At 45.3% G+C, this 17278-nt stretch overlaps 1 protein-coding gene across 4 annotated transcripts in view; it reads right to left on the bottom strand.

Moving 5' to 3' along the window:
• Positions 1 to 2920: 2920 nt before the first annotated feature.
• LOC125413646 ((E2-independent) E3 ubiquitin-conjugating enzyme FATS) overlaps positions 2921 to 17278 on the bottom strand; it is an 87969-nt gene continuing 73611 nt past the window's right edge. For 3 of the 4 annotated variants that reach the window (XM_087908322.1, XM_087908324.1, XM_087908323.1), the window contains 4 exons: positions 6912 to 7031; positions 6393 to 6456; positions 3900 to 3999; positions 2921 to 3814 (listed from right to left, as the gene is read on the bottom strand). In XM_087908322.1, the coding sequence (XP_087764448.1) occupies positions 3776 to 3814; positions 3900 to 3999; positions 6393 to 6456; positions 6912 to 7031 (323 nt within the window). In that variant the 3' untranslated portion in view covers positions 2921 to 3775. The remainder of the gene's footprint in view (positions 3815 to 3899; positions 4000 to 6392; positions 6457 to 6911; positions 7032 to 17278) is intronic. The other variant, XM_048455246.3, reaches the window with a different exon arrangement.

Here is a 17278-nt window from a genome sequence, read left to right as displayed (position 1 = left end):
TTAATTTACAGTTGACGTTTCCTTCTTTGTATTTGAAGTCTCTGCAGCAAATCTGCCTTGAAGGTGAGTGTTTTATGAACTCTTGCAAAATTCGGTTCCATCTAGCATTCTTTCTTTAAAATGTTAGCTGACCCAAATTCACCTCCTTAAGGATCACTGAACAAGTCTGGAAATAGCTGGGCCCTGAATTTGAATGCATGGGAAAAGCTTTGGAAATACTCGGAAGATACTAAAGAAAAGTAAGGACAGATGTCTCGAGATCTTCATCCAAGAAAGACTGTCCTTAACTATCAGAAATTTGACTTAAAATGTGTATTTTTCAAAAAGTGATTAAGCTGAACATAGGAATTCACTGGAGCACCGGAAGAGGCCCTAACTGTTAAAAAAACAAACAAACAAACAAACAAAAAAAACACCTCTTTGCCGAGTTGCTTTGAAATGGTTCCCAAGGTGACAGGAACATGGAAAGTCTGTGTAAGCTTACAAGAAGCCGGAAGCTTGGGAAGTGGATACAGATCAATCGGGAGTTCAAGGCCAGACTCTACTACACAGAGAGTTCAGAATTAGCCCGGGCTACATGAAACTGTATCTCAAAAAAAGCTAAAACCAACTAACCAAGATTTACTTTTTCCAAACATTTTGCATTTATTTACTTACTAATTCACTGTTTTTATGTGCGTCTGGGTATGCCAAGCACATGCCCTGGTGCCCATGAGGAGGTTCAGAGGACAGCTTGTGTGAATTGGCTCTCCTTTCTATTCTGTGAGTTGTTAGGCCTAGGGAAAGCCTCTACCTAGGAAGTCACCTCCTCAGCCCCCACCCAAACTTTTTGACAAGACTTTCTGCTTACAGCACTGACCAGCCGCCGCAAAGCTGAGCCTTCAACGGCCTTTTGGAGCATCTCACTGCCAAGCCCTCTCAACCATCTCATGGCCCATGTGTGCCTCCTCCCACCTCTGTGCATGCCAGGAAACACTCATGGTGTATTTGCTTTGGGCCAGGCATCCTTTCACACACTCCACTCACATCCTCTTTATTTCCATAGCAACGGCATGCAGAAGGCACTAAACTTACTTTGCATCTGGCAATTAAGGAAACTGAGGCAATGCTAAAGAATCAACTGTGCCAGGTCTTCATTGTATTCTCCTTTTCACCTCCAAATCAATCCTTTTTTATTTGCTCAGTTAAAATGGATTCCAGCCCTTTGTAGAGGCTCCTTTTAGGCTGCTGGAAAATGCTAAACGTTGTCAGTAGGGGGCGCTGGAGAGATACAGCTCTGCAGGCTCCTGGGCCAGGCCAGGCAAAGCCCACATACCTCCCCTCCCAGCGCCTGACTGCTGCTGTAGCAGAGGGGCTCAACTTTGTACATCCCAGGGCAGCATTCTGGCAAACCTCAGAGGACGGATTTTCAGAAAAAAAAGAAAAAAATTCGTCATCTATGGAGTCACACCTGAACCTTGTCAGAGCGGCTCCTTTATTTCTGTGGCTACTTGGACTCTTCAGATCTGCTGCAGTTCTTACTATTCTCCACTCAGTAAATAATTCAGTCCACTGAAAATTCCCAGATAACTGTGGTTTCTCTCCTGGTTAGAACCTGACTGGCTGGCACCTCCACCCAAAGCCACAGACCAGGAACAATAGTGCCACGGTAGAGCCTCTGGTCCTAACGATCATGTCATGTTGCTCCCTCTGAGAGGGGCAGGCACCATGAAACACAGGTGAAGAGTCTAGGCAGAGGAGATGACTTGCTCATAGCAGGGAAAACACACCAAACCGGGCTGGATCCCCATAGCCTATGGCTTTGGTGTTCTTTGATTGATTGGTTGGTTGGTTTATTTAAGACAGGCTTTCTTTGTATAGACCTGGCTGTCTTGGAACTTGCGCTGTAGACCAGGCTGGGCTCGAACCAAGAGATCTGCCTGCCTCTGCCTCTTCAGTGCTGGGATTGAAGAAGTGTATTATCATCGCTTGGCTTATTTGCTTGTTTTTTATTTGTTTGTTTAGTGTTTTTAAATGCCATTCTATAATCCGGTGCTGGAGAGGCTGAGATAGGTAGATACTTGGGGGTCAGGGGACATCAGCCCAGTCTATTTGGCAGGCTCCAGGTCAGTGAGGGTTCTTTTTAATTTATTTTTTTTAAAAAAACTTATTTTTTCTCCTTTTACATGTAAAATGAGTTTTTTGTTTGCTTGCGTTTTGGTTTTTTTTTTTTGTTTGTTTGTTTGTTTCATTTTGTTTTGATGGTTAGTGCCTGAACTTTGATACCTAAGATTGTCCTCTGGCCTCCTCAAGTAAACACATATGAACCTACACACACCTGCACCTGAATATGTGAGCACACATATTTGAATACACACAGAAACAGATACACACAAAGAAACAAAGAGTTGAGAAAGGAAGGGAACAAAAGGAAGGAAGGAAGGAAGGAAGGAAGGAAGGAAGGAAGGAAGGAAGGAAGGAAGAAAGGAAGGAAGGAAGAAAAAAGCAAGCAGAAGGAAGGAGAAAGGGAAGGCGCCGGCTGCCGGAGGGCATAGCAGAGAGAGAACAGTGACAAGACGGTCCCTCAGGTAGAGTTTGTAAGTTTGGCAACAAATACAAAAAAAGACAGTGGTCTAGAAAGAGAGGCTGTGTGCAGCAGTGGGAGAGGGAGGAAGGGAGCCACCTTACAGTAGGGACAGAGGTGTCACCAGAGCGCCTGTGCCATGCTCCAAGCCCCTGCTGTTTCCAGGCTCCTATAAGCTGCCTGGGCAGTCAATCCTGCATCTCTTGCACCAGCCGGAGAGGCAACCTTTTCTGCCCTGCATTCAGAAACACAGGGACTTTTATGGTGACCAGAGGTGGAATAGAAAGAGACTCGGTGTCACCCGAGAGTTGTAGCAGGTATTATCACACTGAGCAGAATACATGGCAGAGAAATGCATGGATTTCAAATAGCTGTATTTATTTCCATTTTTTGTTGCAAAACTAATTTGTTCTTAAATCCACAAATGCATATTTATGAAGAATACTTGAAAGAAAATATGAGGGTGGGTATTGCTAGGCCATTTGATCCAGATAACTTCCAGCGTGCGTTTGCATGTGTGTGCGTGCATACGTGTGTGTGTGTGTGTGTGTGCTGAAACCACTGATGTCCTCACCCAGTCATTCTCGGGCTCCCACTGAAACAAGGGCTTTGGCTGACAAAAGCAGGCTCTGTGGGGTAGGGTGAAAGAGAGGCAGAGGGCTCTGGGGCTTGCCTGTGCTCTGCCCCTTCGCCTGTCCATTTCAAAGTCAGTCTCTGGTGCTCCAAGGTGTGTATGATAAGCAGACTTTGGATTTCAGAATTGGAGGCCATTGGGATTAGGAATTAAAATATGATAGATTTTTGCTTCTCAAAAATTTGATTAAAAAAAAAGCACTGCACCCCCCCCCCAAAAAAAAACCAACATCTAAGCATACTTGAATATACAAAGCTTTCCTGCTTGGGTGGAAATGGTATCCTGGAAACTTCAGAAGCAATGGGTAAAATCCACAAGTCAAAATAATAACAATAATAATAATTAAAAAGGGGGTGGGGTGGGGTGTCTAGCAGGTTCTGAGTAACAGAAGTCCCAGCAATGGACTGCTGATCTATTGACTCCAGGACTGTTGCTTTTGTTTGTTTGGGTCTTTCAGAAAGAAAAAAAAAGTAAAATAAAAGTATCTTTCACATGTGAAGATAGTGTTAAGTTTAATGGCTCATCCAACGTCGGCCGTCTTCCCAGATCTAGGCTGTGGCTAGCAGGGCCACTTGGGATCAGACGGCATTTCTCTGAAGGAGCTGGTCCAGTAATTGCTGGAGGAACAACGGAAACAAAGATGTCAAGTTCCCCTATCCTGTGCACCACCACCCCCATGCCTGCATGTGCCAGGCGAGCTACCTTTTTGAAGACTTCTGCTCGGAGTCTGTTACTCTGTAAGATCACTCTCTTCTTTTGCTCTTCTCTTTTCTTTTTAACTTCCGGCAAGTTATTATAGATTCTGAAACAGACAGAGGGCAGGATGAGGAACAAGACAGCAGGTGTTGGGGTGGGGGTGTGGGCAACCTGGCTCGTCAGCAGGAAGGAGCACACAGGTAAGGTCTTCACATGGTAAGGTAGAATCTCAAAGAACAACTCCTTTCCCCTCAGAGCACATAGGAACCCCATGGAAGAGGAGGCAGAAAGAACCAGAGGGGTTGGAGGACCCCAGGAGAACAAAGCCCTCTAAACCAACAAAGCAAAGCTCATATGAACTCAGAGATTGGAGCAGCAAGCACAGGGCTTGCTTGGGTCTGTACCAGGTCCTCTGAATAAATATTACAGCTTTCAGTTCAGTATTTTTTGGGACTCCTGACTATGCAAAAGAGTGGGTCTCTGATTCTAGTGCCTTCTCTTGGGGCTCTTTTACTGTTGGTTTCCCTTGTCCAACTTCAACGTGATGGCTTTTGTTTTTCCTTATTGTATTTTATTTTGTTAAAAAATGATAAAAGATTAAAAAATAAAAAGATTTAAGTATATTTATAAACCATATTAAATCCAGTTGTCCTGAAAAAAAAGAAGACCACGGAGGGGCCGGTTCCAAATCCCTCAAGAGGGCAGTTTCTCAGCTCCAGAAACTTCTCTCCTTGAGCTGTCCATCCAACTCAACTGGGAAGAGGAAACAAAAGCTTCCATGTCCCAGCTCTGGCCCTGCTCTGTTTCCTCCAGTGAGAGCCCGATATATAATATTATGCCCACCAAAAATACACTGTGCAGACAGACAAAACCTAGGAGGACAGAAATCTGCATCTTGGAAAAGCTCATGGATGACACCAGAAAATAGCAAGCTATAGAAGGAAAGGCAAGGACAGTATGACACCACACGTGGTTAAAAACCACGTGTCTGCTTAAAGGTACAAATGGGAGGCTCTGAAGGGAAAGAGAGAGGAGACAGACTGTGAGCACCCTAGCAGATAGGTCTGGGACTGAGCCAAAGGCAGTGGGTGCAGTGATCTGGAGGGAACTTCAGCTTTAATCTACTGCTTGATTTCAATGAAAATATAAGCAACATAATCCAAGACAAGAAATACGAAGAAAAAGCAGTTTCAGGTGACTGTGGAGAGCCAGGGTCAGAGCCCAGCCAGAACATTCTACTAGCAAAGAGATCCAATTGCTTAGTCCATCCCAGGACACCAGTTAAGGGCCATGGAAGACTGTAGATCCAGCATCACCTAACTTACTGGTCCTCCTTCAACATCAGTTTCTTTTTCAGAGACATGCCAGGACAGATCTCTGTCTACCAATGCTGCTTTGAAACCCATTAATTAAATTGTTTGGTGGGTAAGGGCTTGTAATAGCAGTTTTAGGTTTGGGGACCAATAAGGGAAATTGTTTCTTTTCTTTCTTTTTTCTTTTCTATTTTTCCCCCATTAAATCGAAGAGAACGCTTTTGTTGCAAGGTGTATACAACTTTTCATTTATGAAACAGCGAGTCTTCAAATTGAAGGGTCCTTTATAAGCCTCGGCTAGAATGCTGGGAGTCATATCATTAATGGTATGCCCCCCAATTCTTGTTTTCTTACTTTCAGAGAGGTTCCCTGTAGGTAACCAAAGTTATTTAATTATCATGGAACAACATAATCACGATAAAAGCAGAGATTTAGGGTCTGGAATGGGGGGAAAATTATTCTTCCTATTTCGGTGGTGTCTCTGAGCGCACTATCAATTTGATTTAATTACTATAATCTCTCCCAGGGCTAGGCACTTTTTTACAGCTTAATGACATTTTATGTGTGTGAACATGGCCAACCCTGCTGAGCTTTTGTGTCCTGGTTAAGAGGCCAGGTCCTAAAGAGAACAGTAGCCTTTGTGTGCCCCAGAGTGGTAAGAGTTAGTGAAAGTCTTAGATAGTGACTAGCCAGGCAGAGCAGGGAGAACCTTGTTGGCCCCTGCCAAGACTGCCGGAGACAGACATGCCAGAAAAGCCGGTTTGTGGCCCCTCCGAGGCCCCTCTGGCTCCCATGCTCTGCTGGCTTCCAGTTTGGAAGCTTTTCCTCAGGACCGCCCCAGTCAAGGCCCTCCATGGAAACGGGTTCTCTGCTCCTCGTAAAATGACTTTCAAAGGTGCCGCCGCTCATGGCTTCTGCCCAGCGCCACGAGGCAAATGCATCGGTAGAGTTCCAGCGCAGAACCTGCTGATCTCTTGGGGACCAATTATGGGCCCGCTCCCGAATTCAAGACCCACCGCTTTCCTAAGGTTGGGCCAAGAGCAGCATAAACATTCTGATGCACAGCCCGGCAAGAAGACCTCAGCCCTTAGATGTGGGCCCGGAAGCCTTGGCCCGAAGGGCAGCATCAGGGCCCTTCAAGCCTCCCCGCCCAGCTCTTTCCACACCTCCCGCAAGAGCCAAGTACCTTTTAGACCTCATATGCATCTCCTTCTCTGAAATGCACCTTTCTTTGGGTTTGAACAAGTTATCTGAAAGAAACAGAAAGAGCGTTAATTTCAGGAGATACAGAACAGCACAATGTAAGGAACGACCCAGAGGTAGATCCAGAACAGGGTCCTGACTGTGCCCTCCTCCGAGCCGTGGCCGGTGACAAAGACTCTGGGTTTCCAATTGACCAGCCAGCCAACCGCTGATCTTAGCAAAAGCTAACCCGGGCAGCAGCAAAACCTCAGCATCTGTTACAGTTGTCAACATGACACAGCCTAGAATCACTGGGGAAGAAAGTCTTCATGAGGAAGTTTCTAGATGAGGCTGTCCTGTGGACATGTCTGTGAGGGGCTGTCTTGATTGTTGACTGAAGTAGGAAGGCGCACACCGAAGGTGGCTGGTACCGTTTCATGGCTGGGCCCTGAACATGTTAAGAGCACTGGCTGTTCTTGCAGAGGTCTCAGATTCAGCTCCCAGAACCCCCAGGGTGGCTCACAACAGTTTGGAAGTCCTGTTTTCAAGGGATCTGACCCTTTCTTCTGTCTCCATGGGCACCAGGCATGCATGTAGTGTACACATGCAGACAAATACTCTATGTATAAAATAAAAGTAAATCCTAAAAAAAAAATAGAAAAAAGCTAGCTAAGAACCACATATACAAGCAGGCAAGGGTCCCTGGACTCTGTCTGCTCTTGACTTTACCAGTTACTCTATAATAGACTGAAACTTAGAATTATAAGCCTAATAAGCCCTTGCTTTCCTTACTTTGCTTTTCGACAGGATTTTTTTTTTTAGTCATAGCACCTGAACTATTGTATAGACAACTGTGCCACCAAATGCTTCTTTTAGAGAAAAAACAAATAAGATGTCATGTCTTAGTGGGAGAAACAGTAAGTGTCAGGCTGTCTGCTCAAAGGAAAATCCCTACACTAGGTTTCTGCAGGCTCTAAGGAACCTCCCAGCCATCACAGCATTCTGAGAGTGGACGGTCTGGCTCCTGTCTGCAGTCCTTCAGCAAGGAGACTGCCTCTGCAATATGAAGGCCCTCTTAATCCCACTTAATCCTGGAAAGGCCATGGGACACGATCAAAGTCACACATACTAGTGCCCTTTGATTAAGAAAGTACACTAGGGTAGGGAACAATCAGAGGATTGGATTTCTTTTCTAATTTAACAGCATGTAATGGTGAGCTTCAATTGGCAACTTGACAAAACCTAGCATCACCTGGGAAGAGAGCCCCAGTGAGGGACTGTTGATTGGGCTGCCCTTTGGGCTGGTCTGTGGTGGGCTGTATTAGCTATGTTAACTGATGTGGGAATACCCAGCCCACTGTGGGTGACACCATTCCTAAGCAGGGGGTTCTGGGTTGTATGGGAGTAGATAAATCACGCTGAGCGTAGACAAGCACGCAAGTCAACAGACATGCAGTCATTTCTCTGGGCTTGGGGCTGTGGCTGTGAGATGAACTGCTGTTGGAAGTTCGAGCTTTGATTTCCCCATGGTGATGAACTGTGAGGTAAAATAAACCCCCTTTTCCCTGATGTTGCTTTTTGTCAGTATATTTTATCGTGGCAACAGGAATGCAAGCAAAACAACGCATTTATATCACACACACACACACACATTCATGCATAATCTCTTTAAAATGGGATATTAAAACATAGTTTCTACTGTTTATGATACCTGATAAGGCTCCTTCGCAGTGACTTTGGAAACCATGAGACTCTCAGCCTTAGTTTAGCCAAGGGTCTGGTCTTGTTTAGTTCTCCTACAGAGCTTGTCACAAGGGAGTCTATCTGGGCAGCTGTCATGCTTTCTGGAAAGCCTGGGCAGCCAATTGACTGCCTTCACTCAGCATAAGCAGACAGGTTTCCATGAAGGTACAGGGAGACAGGGCTATTAAGCAATGTCTCTCCCTCTGGACAATAAAACAGCCTCTGGTTCACAGCGTGGAAACCACCTCTGCAGACAAGCTTGCATCCTGTCCTATCAATTACTAAAGAAAAGAAGATGGAATCCTTAAGAACTTCGAGGAAAAGAGTCAAGGGAGAAACAGAAGAGAAAGAGACACCAACATTTCCAAGTAAGGGGTAAAGTCCCCACTGTTCAGAAAGGTGGAGACTGTGAGCAGAGAGAAGACATCGCCACATGATGCCGATGTGATGAGCCACAGCTCCTCCTGGTGCCCCACCCAGGCCTCCACCCCAGATGGGGCTTCTGGAATTTCCCAACGTAAATAGAGTAGCAGTATGAAGTACCAGTTAAGTCTGTCTGGGTTGTGGGCAAGCAAATGTGTGCAGATTTGAAGACTTCCCTCAGAGAGGGAGAGGAAGCATTACACAAAGTCTCAGACCCAATTTTGGATAAGCATTCTTTCGGAGCTACTGGAGGCTAGGGTGGAGCCAGTGTAGACTGATGCACTGTATCCTGGGGGGTTCTACTTGTAAGATGTTTTATAATCTCCAATCAACGGTATGGGGTCTATTCTGTAAATCAGATGTTCATTTCCCCCTGATCTTTTTCTTCAGGGCACTTGAATACCACAAGTAAGCTCTGGTTCTGTTTCCAGGAGGAAACCAAAGGAGAGACAAGCCACCAGACACTTGCATGGCTGTTTTCTGAACGGTTTTCAGCCGTGTGAGGGCAGGAGGTTGAATCCTGGACCCAGCGGTCTTTGATAGGTACAAAACAAACAAGTCTGTATCCAAGAAGTCTCAGGCCGGTGGTCTCACGCCCACCCTGGGGGAGGTGGTTGCTATGGATTTTGAGTTTGCTTAAAATCACCAAGCTCTTCTGGTAAGTGGGATAAGTGATGGGGGCCTCCTAGCCATGAGAGAAGGGAGGGGCTGAAGGCAGAGTATGCATCTCCCTGGAGGGAGTGAATACATGCAGCAAATGTGTTCTGAGTGGCTCTAACTTCACCTGAGAAGAAGACTCCATCTGCCTTGTACAGCGCTTGAGTTTCGTGTCTGTTGCTGTCATAAAATAGCCTGATAGAACAGAACCAGACAACTTAAAGGAGAAGGGGTTTATTTGCCTTCCAGGTCCAGGTTATAGTCCACCATTTCAGGGAAGTCAAGGGAAGAACACAAGGCAGCTAGTCATGTCCATAGTTAGAAGCAGAAAAAGAATAAAGGGAAAGGCATGGTCGCTTACCGCTCAACTAGATTTCTCTACTCTTACATACGCCAGGGCCCTGGACCCAGGGATGGCATTGCCCACTTTTAATCTAGGTCTTTTCATACCAATTAAGATGACCAAGACAATCCTACATGCACACACACATGTACATACACATACACATGCACACCACACACATACACACATGCACACACATACACACCACACATATACACCACATATCACACAAACACCACACACACACACACACACCACACATACATACACTATACACACACACCATGCACACACCACACATACACACACATATACTATACACATATGCTTGTGTGTGTGTACAGACACACACACACACATACACTCTACACACACACCATGCACACACCACACATATACACACATACACCATACACATATGCTTGTGTGTGTGCACAGACACACACACACACACACACACACACACACACACACACCAAACTAATCTAGATCAATCCCTTACTGAGACTCTCTTTGTTGGTGATTCTTGGTTGCAGTAAATTGACAAAGTATCTCAAATGGTCTCTGGTAGTTTGTGGGGGCACATGGGCAGGCAGAGGTGGGGACACTGGGCATCTGATTGATCACAATGATCCTGCCTGAACTTGCAGAAGCGTCCTCCCACGATCACACTCTTCCTCCCAATCCTGTGATGTTGGCCACGTTCTGTGTTTTTAGGACCAGGGTCCATTTGTTTCTAAAGTTTTACCTGCCAGGTTCACTGTGCATCAGTGAGAGTTAAGTCTGGGTTTCAGTCTCTATTAGCCTAGTGCTTTACACGGGCACTCTTGACTGCAACCCACTGCTACCCACTTGTGGCTACAGAATCTGTTTTCGAGAACTATGAACAAGCGTTCTTCCATTTCTCATGAGATCAATCCCACATTCGTTTTCCCACACACTCTTCCTTTTATAGCTCTTCAAGGACACAGACAGTATGACTCATGTGGGATTCATTTCATGGGACAGATTATGGTACACGTTCCCCAGGAACTCATGAGTTGCAATACTTGGTAGCACGTCTGAAGGTAAGGCCTTGCAGAAGGAAATGGGATGCTAAGGGGCTGGTCTTGAAGTTTCTATAGGCTGCCTTGGCTTCCCGCTTGGACTCTACTTCCTGATCCACCCAGGTAAAGGCAAATCATTGCATATTCTTACTGCCACAGCTGTGAGATGCTTCTGCTGATGTGTCTTCCCTGGCCACGGAGGCCGGCATCCTCCAACTGAGAGCCAGCATAAAGTCTTCCTCCCTCACGCTGATTTGTGAGATGTGTGCTTTGCTCAAAGATACGGGTGAAATCCCATCTGCTCATTCCTGCTTACAGAAATTCTCCTCTTATAAAACTAAGGCACTGGTGAGAACCATTTTCAACTTCCTTCTGGATCTTTTATGGATTTTCTTAGAGCTGTGTATATTCTGACTGCTTCGGAGGGAAGAGACCGCAATTATATTTACTCTAGTATCACTCAAATAGAGGGGACTTCTCTCCATTAAAATTTTCAAGGTAAGCTACATTATGGAAAACACACACACCACACATGCACCACACATACACCACACATGTACACATGCATACATGTAGCACATATACACACACCACACACACGCACCACCCCTAATATACACACACCACACATGCACACACCATAATACCATATACACACACATAACACACATACCACACATACCACATACACACACACACATACACACAACCACACACACACACACACACCACCACCACCATCATCACTACCAGGCCCTCTTTCTGACATCATTTGGCAAGGCCAGGTATTCCTAAGCCCCTGTTCGTTTCAAAGTCAACAGGCAACTAGGTACCAAGTCCCCTTTTGGATGCTGTTTCTGTAAAACCCAAGTCACCAAAGCTCATTGACTTGTATAAACATGGGCAGGTATTTATTACAATCTCTACACTAGGTACGTGTGAGAGCACATATGGGGACAGGCAGCCAGCCTCAGCAGGCAGTCTCTTGACAGTGCAAAGTCACCAGTAAGCAGCCAGGACCACCCTGATGCCAGCACAGCTGTTTGCTCGGGGGCTGAGACTCTTGCCTCCCGCAAACATTTACAGCTCCCACTGGATGGCAAAGCGGCTCCTTCCCTCTTCAGTCATTTATGTGACAATCAACCCTACAAGATCTGTTCCAACAAGGAATCCCCAGGAGCCTTTCCTTGGTCACCCTGAGCTCTTGAAAGAATGCTATAGACATGATTACTTCCCCTGAGAAACACTCAAACCAAGTCCTGCCTATTAGAACACAGCAGAGCCAATAAGCTGCCTTGGGGAGAAGGTGTCTGGTCTGCACCTCCTGAAGTCTTCTATAAGAGCATTTAAAGACTGGCCTTCTGGGGAGAGTGGGTATGCGGTATGTTCTAGGGCATATATTCTAAGACCACAGGGCTGCTCATTGAGTGATCTCCACTAAGCAGCTGGCTGGAGCCATCACACCATGGTTTCTGAGATTCAGTTCCATTCGATTGCATGTGTCTTGTCTGTCTACCTCATCACCGTGGAACCACTAATTCATCTGAAGTTGACAACAGTGGGGCGATCTAAAGAGAACTTCAGAAATTAACCATACCTTTCTAAAGTCCTGTCCTGCTTATGTGGAATCCTGTCCCTGCTGACAGCGGCACTTGGTGAACAACTTGATCCAGGAGCACGGGACAGAAGCGGATGCCCCAGAGAGGCTGGTGTCGCTATGAAAATGAAGCTGTGTGCCCACTATCACGCAAACACACATGAGAGTTTCAAAAATCAGAATAACTCTATGGCCCTTCTGGACTAAAGGAAGAAAGGAAAGATCCCAAGAAAGTCTCTAGAAAACAAATGGCATTGAGACATAAGATGGGGTAGGGGTTCCAGGCGGACTGGGGAAAGCGTTCTCTCTGCAGAGAGTCACCCTCAAGCTGAGATTGGGCCACCATCTGAGGGCTCCTGTGAGAAGGCAAAGTGGTAGGGAGTGAAGGACTGAGCTGCAGAGTGTCCTGTGGGAAGGGTGAGTGACTGTGGCAGCCAGGACCTCCCTGCTGTGGCGGGCAGTAACAGGGCTGCGAGCCACACGTGGAGAACAAGAATGGGGACCAGTTTTGCAGGGAAATAGGCTCTTGATGCACTCCATAGCCATCCTGCTCTTCTGGGACCCGTGAGCACCAACATGTAGAAAGAACAGAGGGCTGCGTTCCCGCCGCCTGGCTCCGGGCCGCCTGGCTAGCTTATGCCCCGAAATAACAAGACACAAATTGTATTCATTTAAACACTGCCTGGCCCATGAGTTATAACCTCTCATTGGCTAACTCTCACATCTTGATTAACCCATTTCTATTAATGCGTATTGCCACTTGACTGTGGCTTACCGGGATGAGTCTAACCGGGGTCCATCTCAGAGAGGAGAGCTATGGCGTCTGCCTGCCTCTGCTTTCTTTCTCCCACAATTCTGTTTTGTCTTCCCTGCCTACCTATGTTCTGACCTATCAGGCCAAGCAGTTTCTTTATTAACTAACCAATGAAAGCAACAGAAATACAGAAGACCCACCTACATCACCAACCCTGTCATCTTTCCCCTGACCCCATCTATAGGCCCTCTCCTATAGGAGTCTAGATTTGAATTAAGCTGTTTACCTGCCTCCTTTCCCCAAAGTGCCACATAAACCCCCAGAGGCAAGGAGAGTCCTTTTTCCATCCATTCCCGCTGCCCAGTTCAGTACCTTCTTCTCCCTGTCCACACTCTATCCCTCCAATTAGCAGACATGAGATGCCCCACACTGATACTTAGTGCCTGGCCCAGCAATGGATCAAGCAACTTCAGTCATTCCCTATGAAAGCCAGGGGGATTGCCAAAGAGGGTTAGCCTGTAGGTTAGCCTGTAACACTTCCTAAAGATTTCAAAGGACACATGAGCCCATAAGTCACACTTACAGAAATTCCATTCATTAGTGTTGGCGGCAACAGAGGCTGCCAAACTAAACCAGATCCCTACCTTCCTTGAGACCAGAAACCCCAAAGTGAACACCAAAGGGGCCCCAGCAACTTCCAAAGGAAGGCATATGCCCAGGAGCTTCCATAATGTCTAGGAAATAGAAGAAACTCCACTTGGAAGATGGGCAGCTTCATTTGACCTTGAAACTTAGTGACCCCCCCCAATCCTTAGTGATCTAATTCAACAAAACAGGAGATCCTACCTAAAGCTAATATAAGCATCCGTAAGTTAAGTAGTATGCTTTTATGATGTACACAGGGTGATTCTTTGGTCTTACCCAAATCATAGCTAAGTCTAACTGTGTCAAGTTGACAAAGAGCCAAGACACCTGTATGTGAGGACTCATGTTACTATGACAGAAGGTAGTGTGAAGGGTAAGAAGCTAGCCAAGCCCCCATGGACTTTGTAGCCTTGAGATAGGAATGCCAGACATAGGATACCCAGCCAAATCTGCACTTACGATTAATAACAAAGCCCTTAAATTACAGATAACATCTTAGATGCTACATGGAACCTAGTTACACAAGAAATTAACCGTGGTTGATCTGAAATGCCACTCTGATTTGGGGTAGGAGTTAATATTGACCCTGGCTACAGATGCGGTGTGACCAGCTACCTTCTGCTCTGCCAGTATACATTTCCTACCATAATGGCTGCACCCTTAAACCGAGGAGCCTGCCATCCTGAAGCTTCTTTTCTCAGTTATTTGAACATCAGAATGAGAAAAGTAACTGACCTACCAGCATTAGACGTTTCCATTTGCTGACTCTAGATGGGCTGTGTGTATTCACAGAACCTCCGCATGCCATGGCAACACAGCGTCAGGCCCCATTCCCAGGACCACATGTGAATAGGGAAGCAGCCCAGGTCAGTTCTCCACCACCCACTCCATCTTCTGGTCATTTTGTCAGCGCAGGCTCTGCTCTGTCTGGCAGGCGCTCTTTTCTGTACTTATTTTATTTGCTAGCATCTTCAAAGCATTTCCCAAGGGTCTGTGACAGACTCTTCTTTTTCCAGAAACTTCACGCTGGGCACCATCATGGATAACATGGGAGCCAACATGGACACAGTTCTGGGCAAGGACCAGAGCTAGGCAACCTTCCAGTGAGGAAGAATTAGTCACAGATAGAAATAGGCCCGGTATTGTCTGCTGGCCAGACAGGCCCCAGGGCTCCAGTCATCTCTTCTAGGCACTGTTGGATCAAAGCACCACGGGTGACAGTGAGAACCTTTCCTCACAGTTCTACATCCCCAAGGAAAGGGGGAAACTGCAGCTCTAGTTGGGGCTTCTTTAGTAAGTGTGATGGATATAAACACACAAAGAGAAAACAAAAATCTCAGAACAATGTTTCCAAAGTGGACTTTTGAAACAGTTCAAGATTGATGTGATTATCAATCAACTTAACTTCAGCGCAAGATTTTGAAGTGTCTTTAACAACCCCAGGCATTATGAACTTCTAAGAGAAAACACTATAAAAAGCACCAACATTTTTTGAAATAACTCTAAGAGACATAGATCCTCCTCTGGAGCTGTAGGTAGTATTGGACCAGAGGACACTGAGAAAAGAGAAAAACCAACTCCAGGACACTAAACATTAAATTTAACTAATTTATATTTTCCAAAAGTATCAGTGCTCATTGGATGGGATTTCATCTTCATCAATCAAAGAAAACCTGGTTAGTCATAGTAACACACATCTATGATTCCAGCACTGAAGAAGTTGGAGCAGGAGGAGTGCCATGAGTTTGAGAATTGCCTAAGCTACACACTGAGTACCAGGTCAGTCAGAACTACATAACAAAACCCAGCTTTGCTGCTGTTGTGGATAGTAATAAAAATAGTTATTATTATTTATTATTAATTGTTATATAATGATAATCATAATTATTATTATCCAGCTTGGTATACTTCACATGTTCTGGAAAATATGTAGATTCTAGTCCTTGATCCCTTCAAAAGTGCTTGTGTTTCAGACCCTGAACCCATGGCAGCTGCACAGCACCATGAATAACAATGTTGCCATCACTACTGTAAGCCAGACCAAGTGTCAAGAGAGGCTCCTTGCCTATGGTTTTCCCAGTAGGAGGAACACCGACCAGGAGGACCCCAACAGCCCTTGCTGCCATTATGGACACCAGTAATCTCAGGACTAACCAACCACAGATAACAGCTACACAGACTCACTTCACTGTGCTGTCACTGGGTCCAGAGGTGGCACCGCCACCCAGCTAGTTCACTTATACCCATCCACAGAGACGACTACCCTTAACCCTGGAGAGCCAGCTTGTGAGGCTTGGGAGAAGTTACCTCTCCATTACATGTCTAGATATCAATATGAGGCAAAAACATGAAAATCCAAGGAAACACACACTTCCAAAGAATACAACCATTGTACAGCAGCTGGCACCAAAGAGACCGAGATCCATGAATTCCCTGAAAAAGAATTCAAAATGATTGACGGAAGCTCACCATACTATAAAAGGACACACACACACACACACACACACACACACACACACACAAAACAGTTCGATGAAATTAGGGAAATGACAAATGAACAAAATAAAAAGTTTGCCAGATTAATATGAGTTTTTTGGGGAAGGGGGGGCTCCGCAATTCTGAAGCTAAAAACTACAGTAAATGAAATGAGAAACGTAATAGTTCATCAATAGTCAGATTGATCAAGCAGAAGGAAGACTCTGAACTCAAAAACGGGTTATTTGAAAATATCTAGTCATAGAAAAAAAGTAAAAGAATAGAGAAAGTCTCCATGCTTTAGGAGACATCATTAAGAAACCTAAAATATTGTATTACAGGATCCCAAGAAGAGAAAGAGAAGGGGCAGAGAGTTTATTTAAAGAAAACAAAGCTGAAAGTCTGGGGAAAGTTATGAGCGCCTAAGTGCAGGGGTCTCAACTGCTTCCAATCAGATTTCTCTCAGAGAAGACTACACCAGCACACAATGGACCTTTCAAAAATCAAACACACGGAGTCCTGGAAGTAGACAGAGAAAAAAAGACCCTTACACCACCCGGAGCATTTGGATCTCTCGGCTGAAAAATCAATTTCCAAGAGGTGATGGGTAGACATACCTTAAAGGCTTAAGGAGAAGCCACAGCAGAAATGCTGACCCAATACACTTTAGTTGACAAAGCACTCCAGAAATAAACGCATAAAGGCTTTTCTTGAAGAAGTCTATTCAACCTGCTTTGCAGCAAAAGGAGAAGAACATTCTTCAAGCAGAAACAAAAGGCTGCAAACTCGTAACAGGAAAACCTGTGGTGTGAACACCACTGAGAAAGTGCATAGGCAGCCCAAATCAGAGGATCCTAATGCTGTGATGCTGCCGCAAAAGTGATTCATACCTCTAACAGGTGAAAAGATAGGGATGCTTAAAAATAGGTAAGGTAAGGGAGATGCAATCTGAACCGTGTAAGTGATTACACCAAAAAGTGAAATATTGGTAGTGTGGAAGAAAAATATAGTTGGAGGTGTTTTGTGGGGAGGGGTAGTTTTGAGATATAAAAATTTTCCTATCCCAGTATTCCAAGTACATGAACCCTCAAACTTTATAAATAAATGATTTTTTATATTCAAGTAAGGTTGAATTACTACTAGTTTAAGCAGCTTGTTATAAGTATACACAGTTTTATGCAAGTCTCGGTAACTATATTGTAAGCCA

This window comes from Myodes glareolus, chromosome 7 (assembly GCF_982192425.1).
Source record: "Myodes glareolus chromosome 7, mMyoGla1.1, whole genome shotgun sequence".
Classification (NCBI taxonomy): Eukaryota; Metazoa; Chordata; class Mammalia; order Rodentia; family Cricetidae; genus Myodes; species Myodes glareolus.
This window is presented reverse-complemented; position numbering and strand designations above follow the sequence as displayed.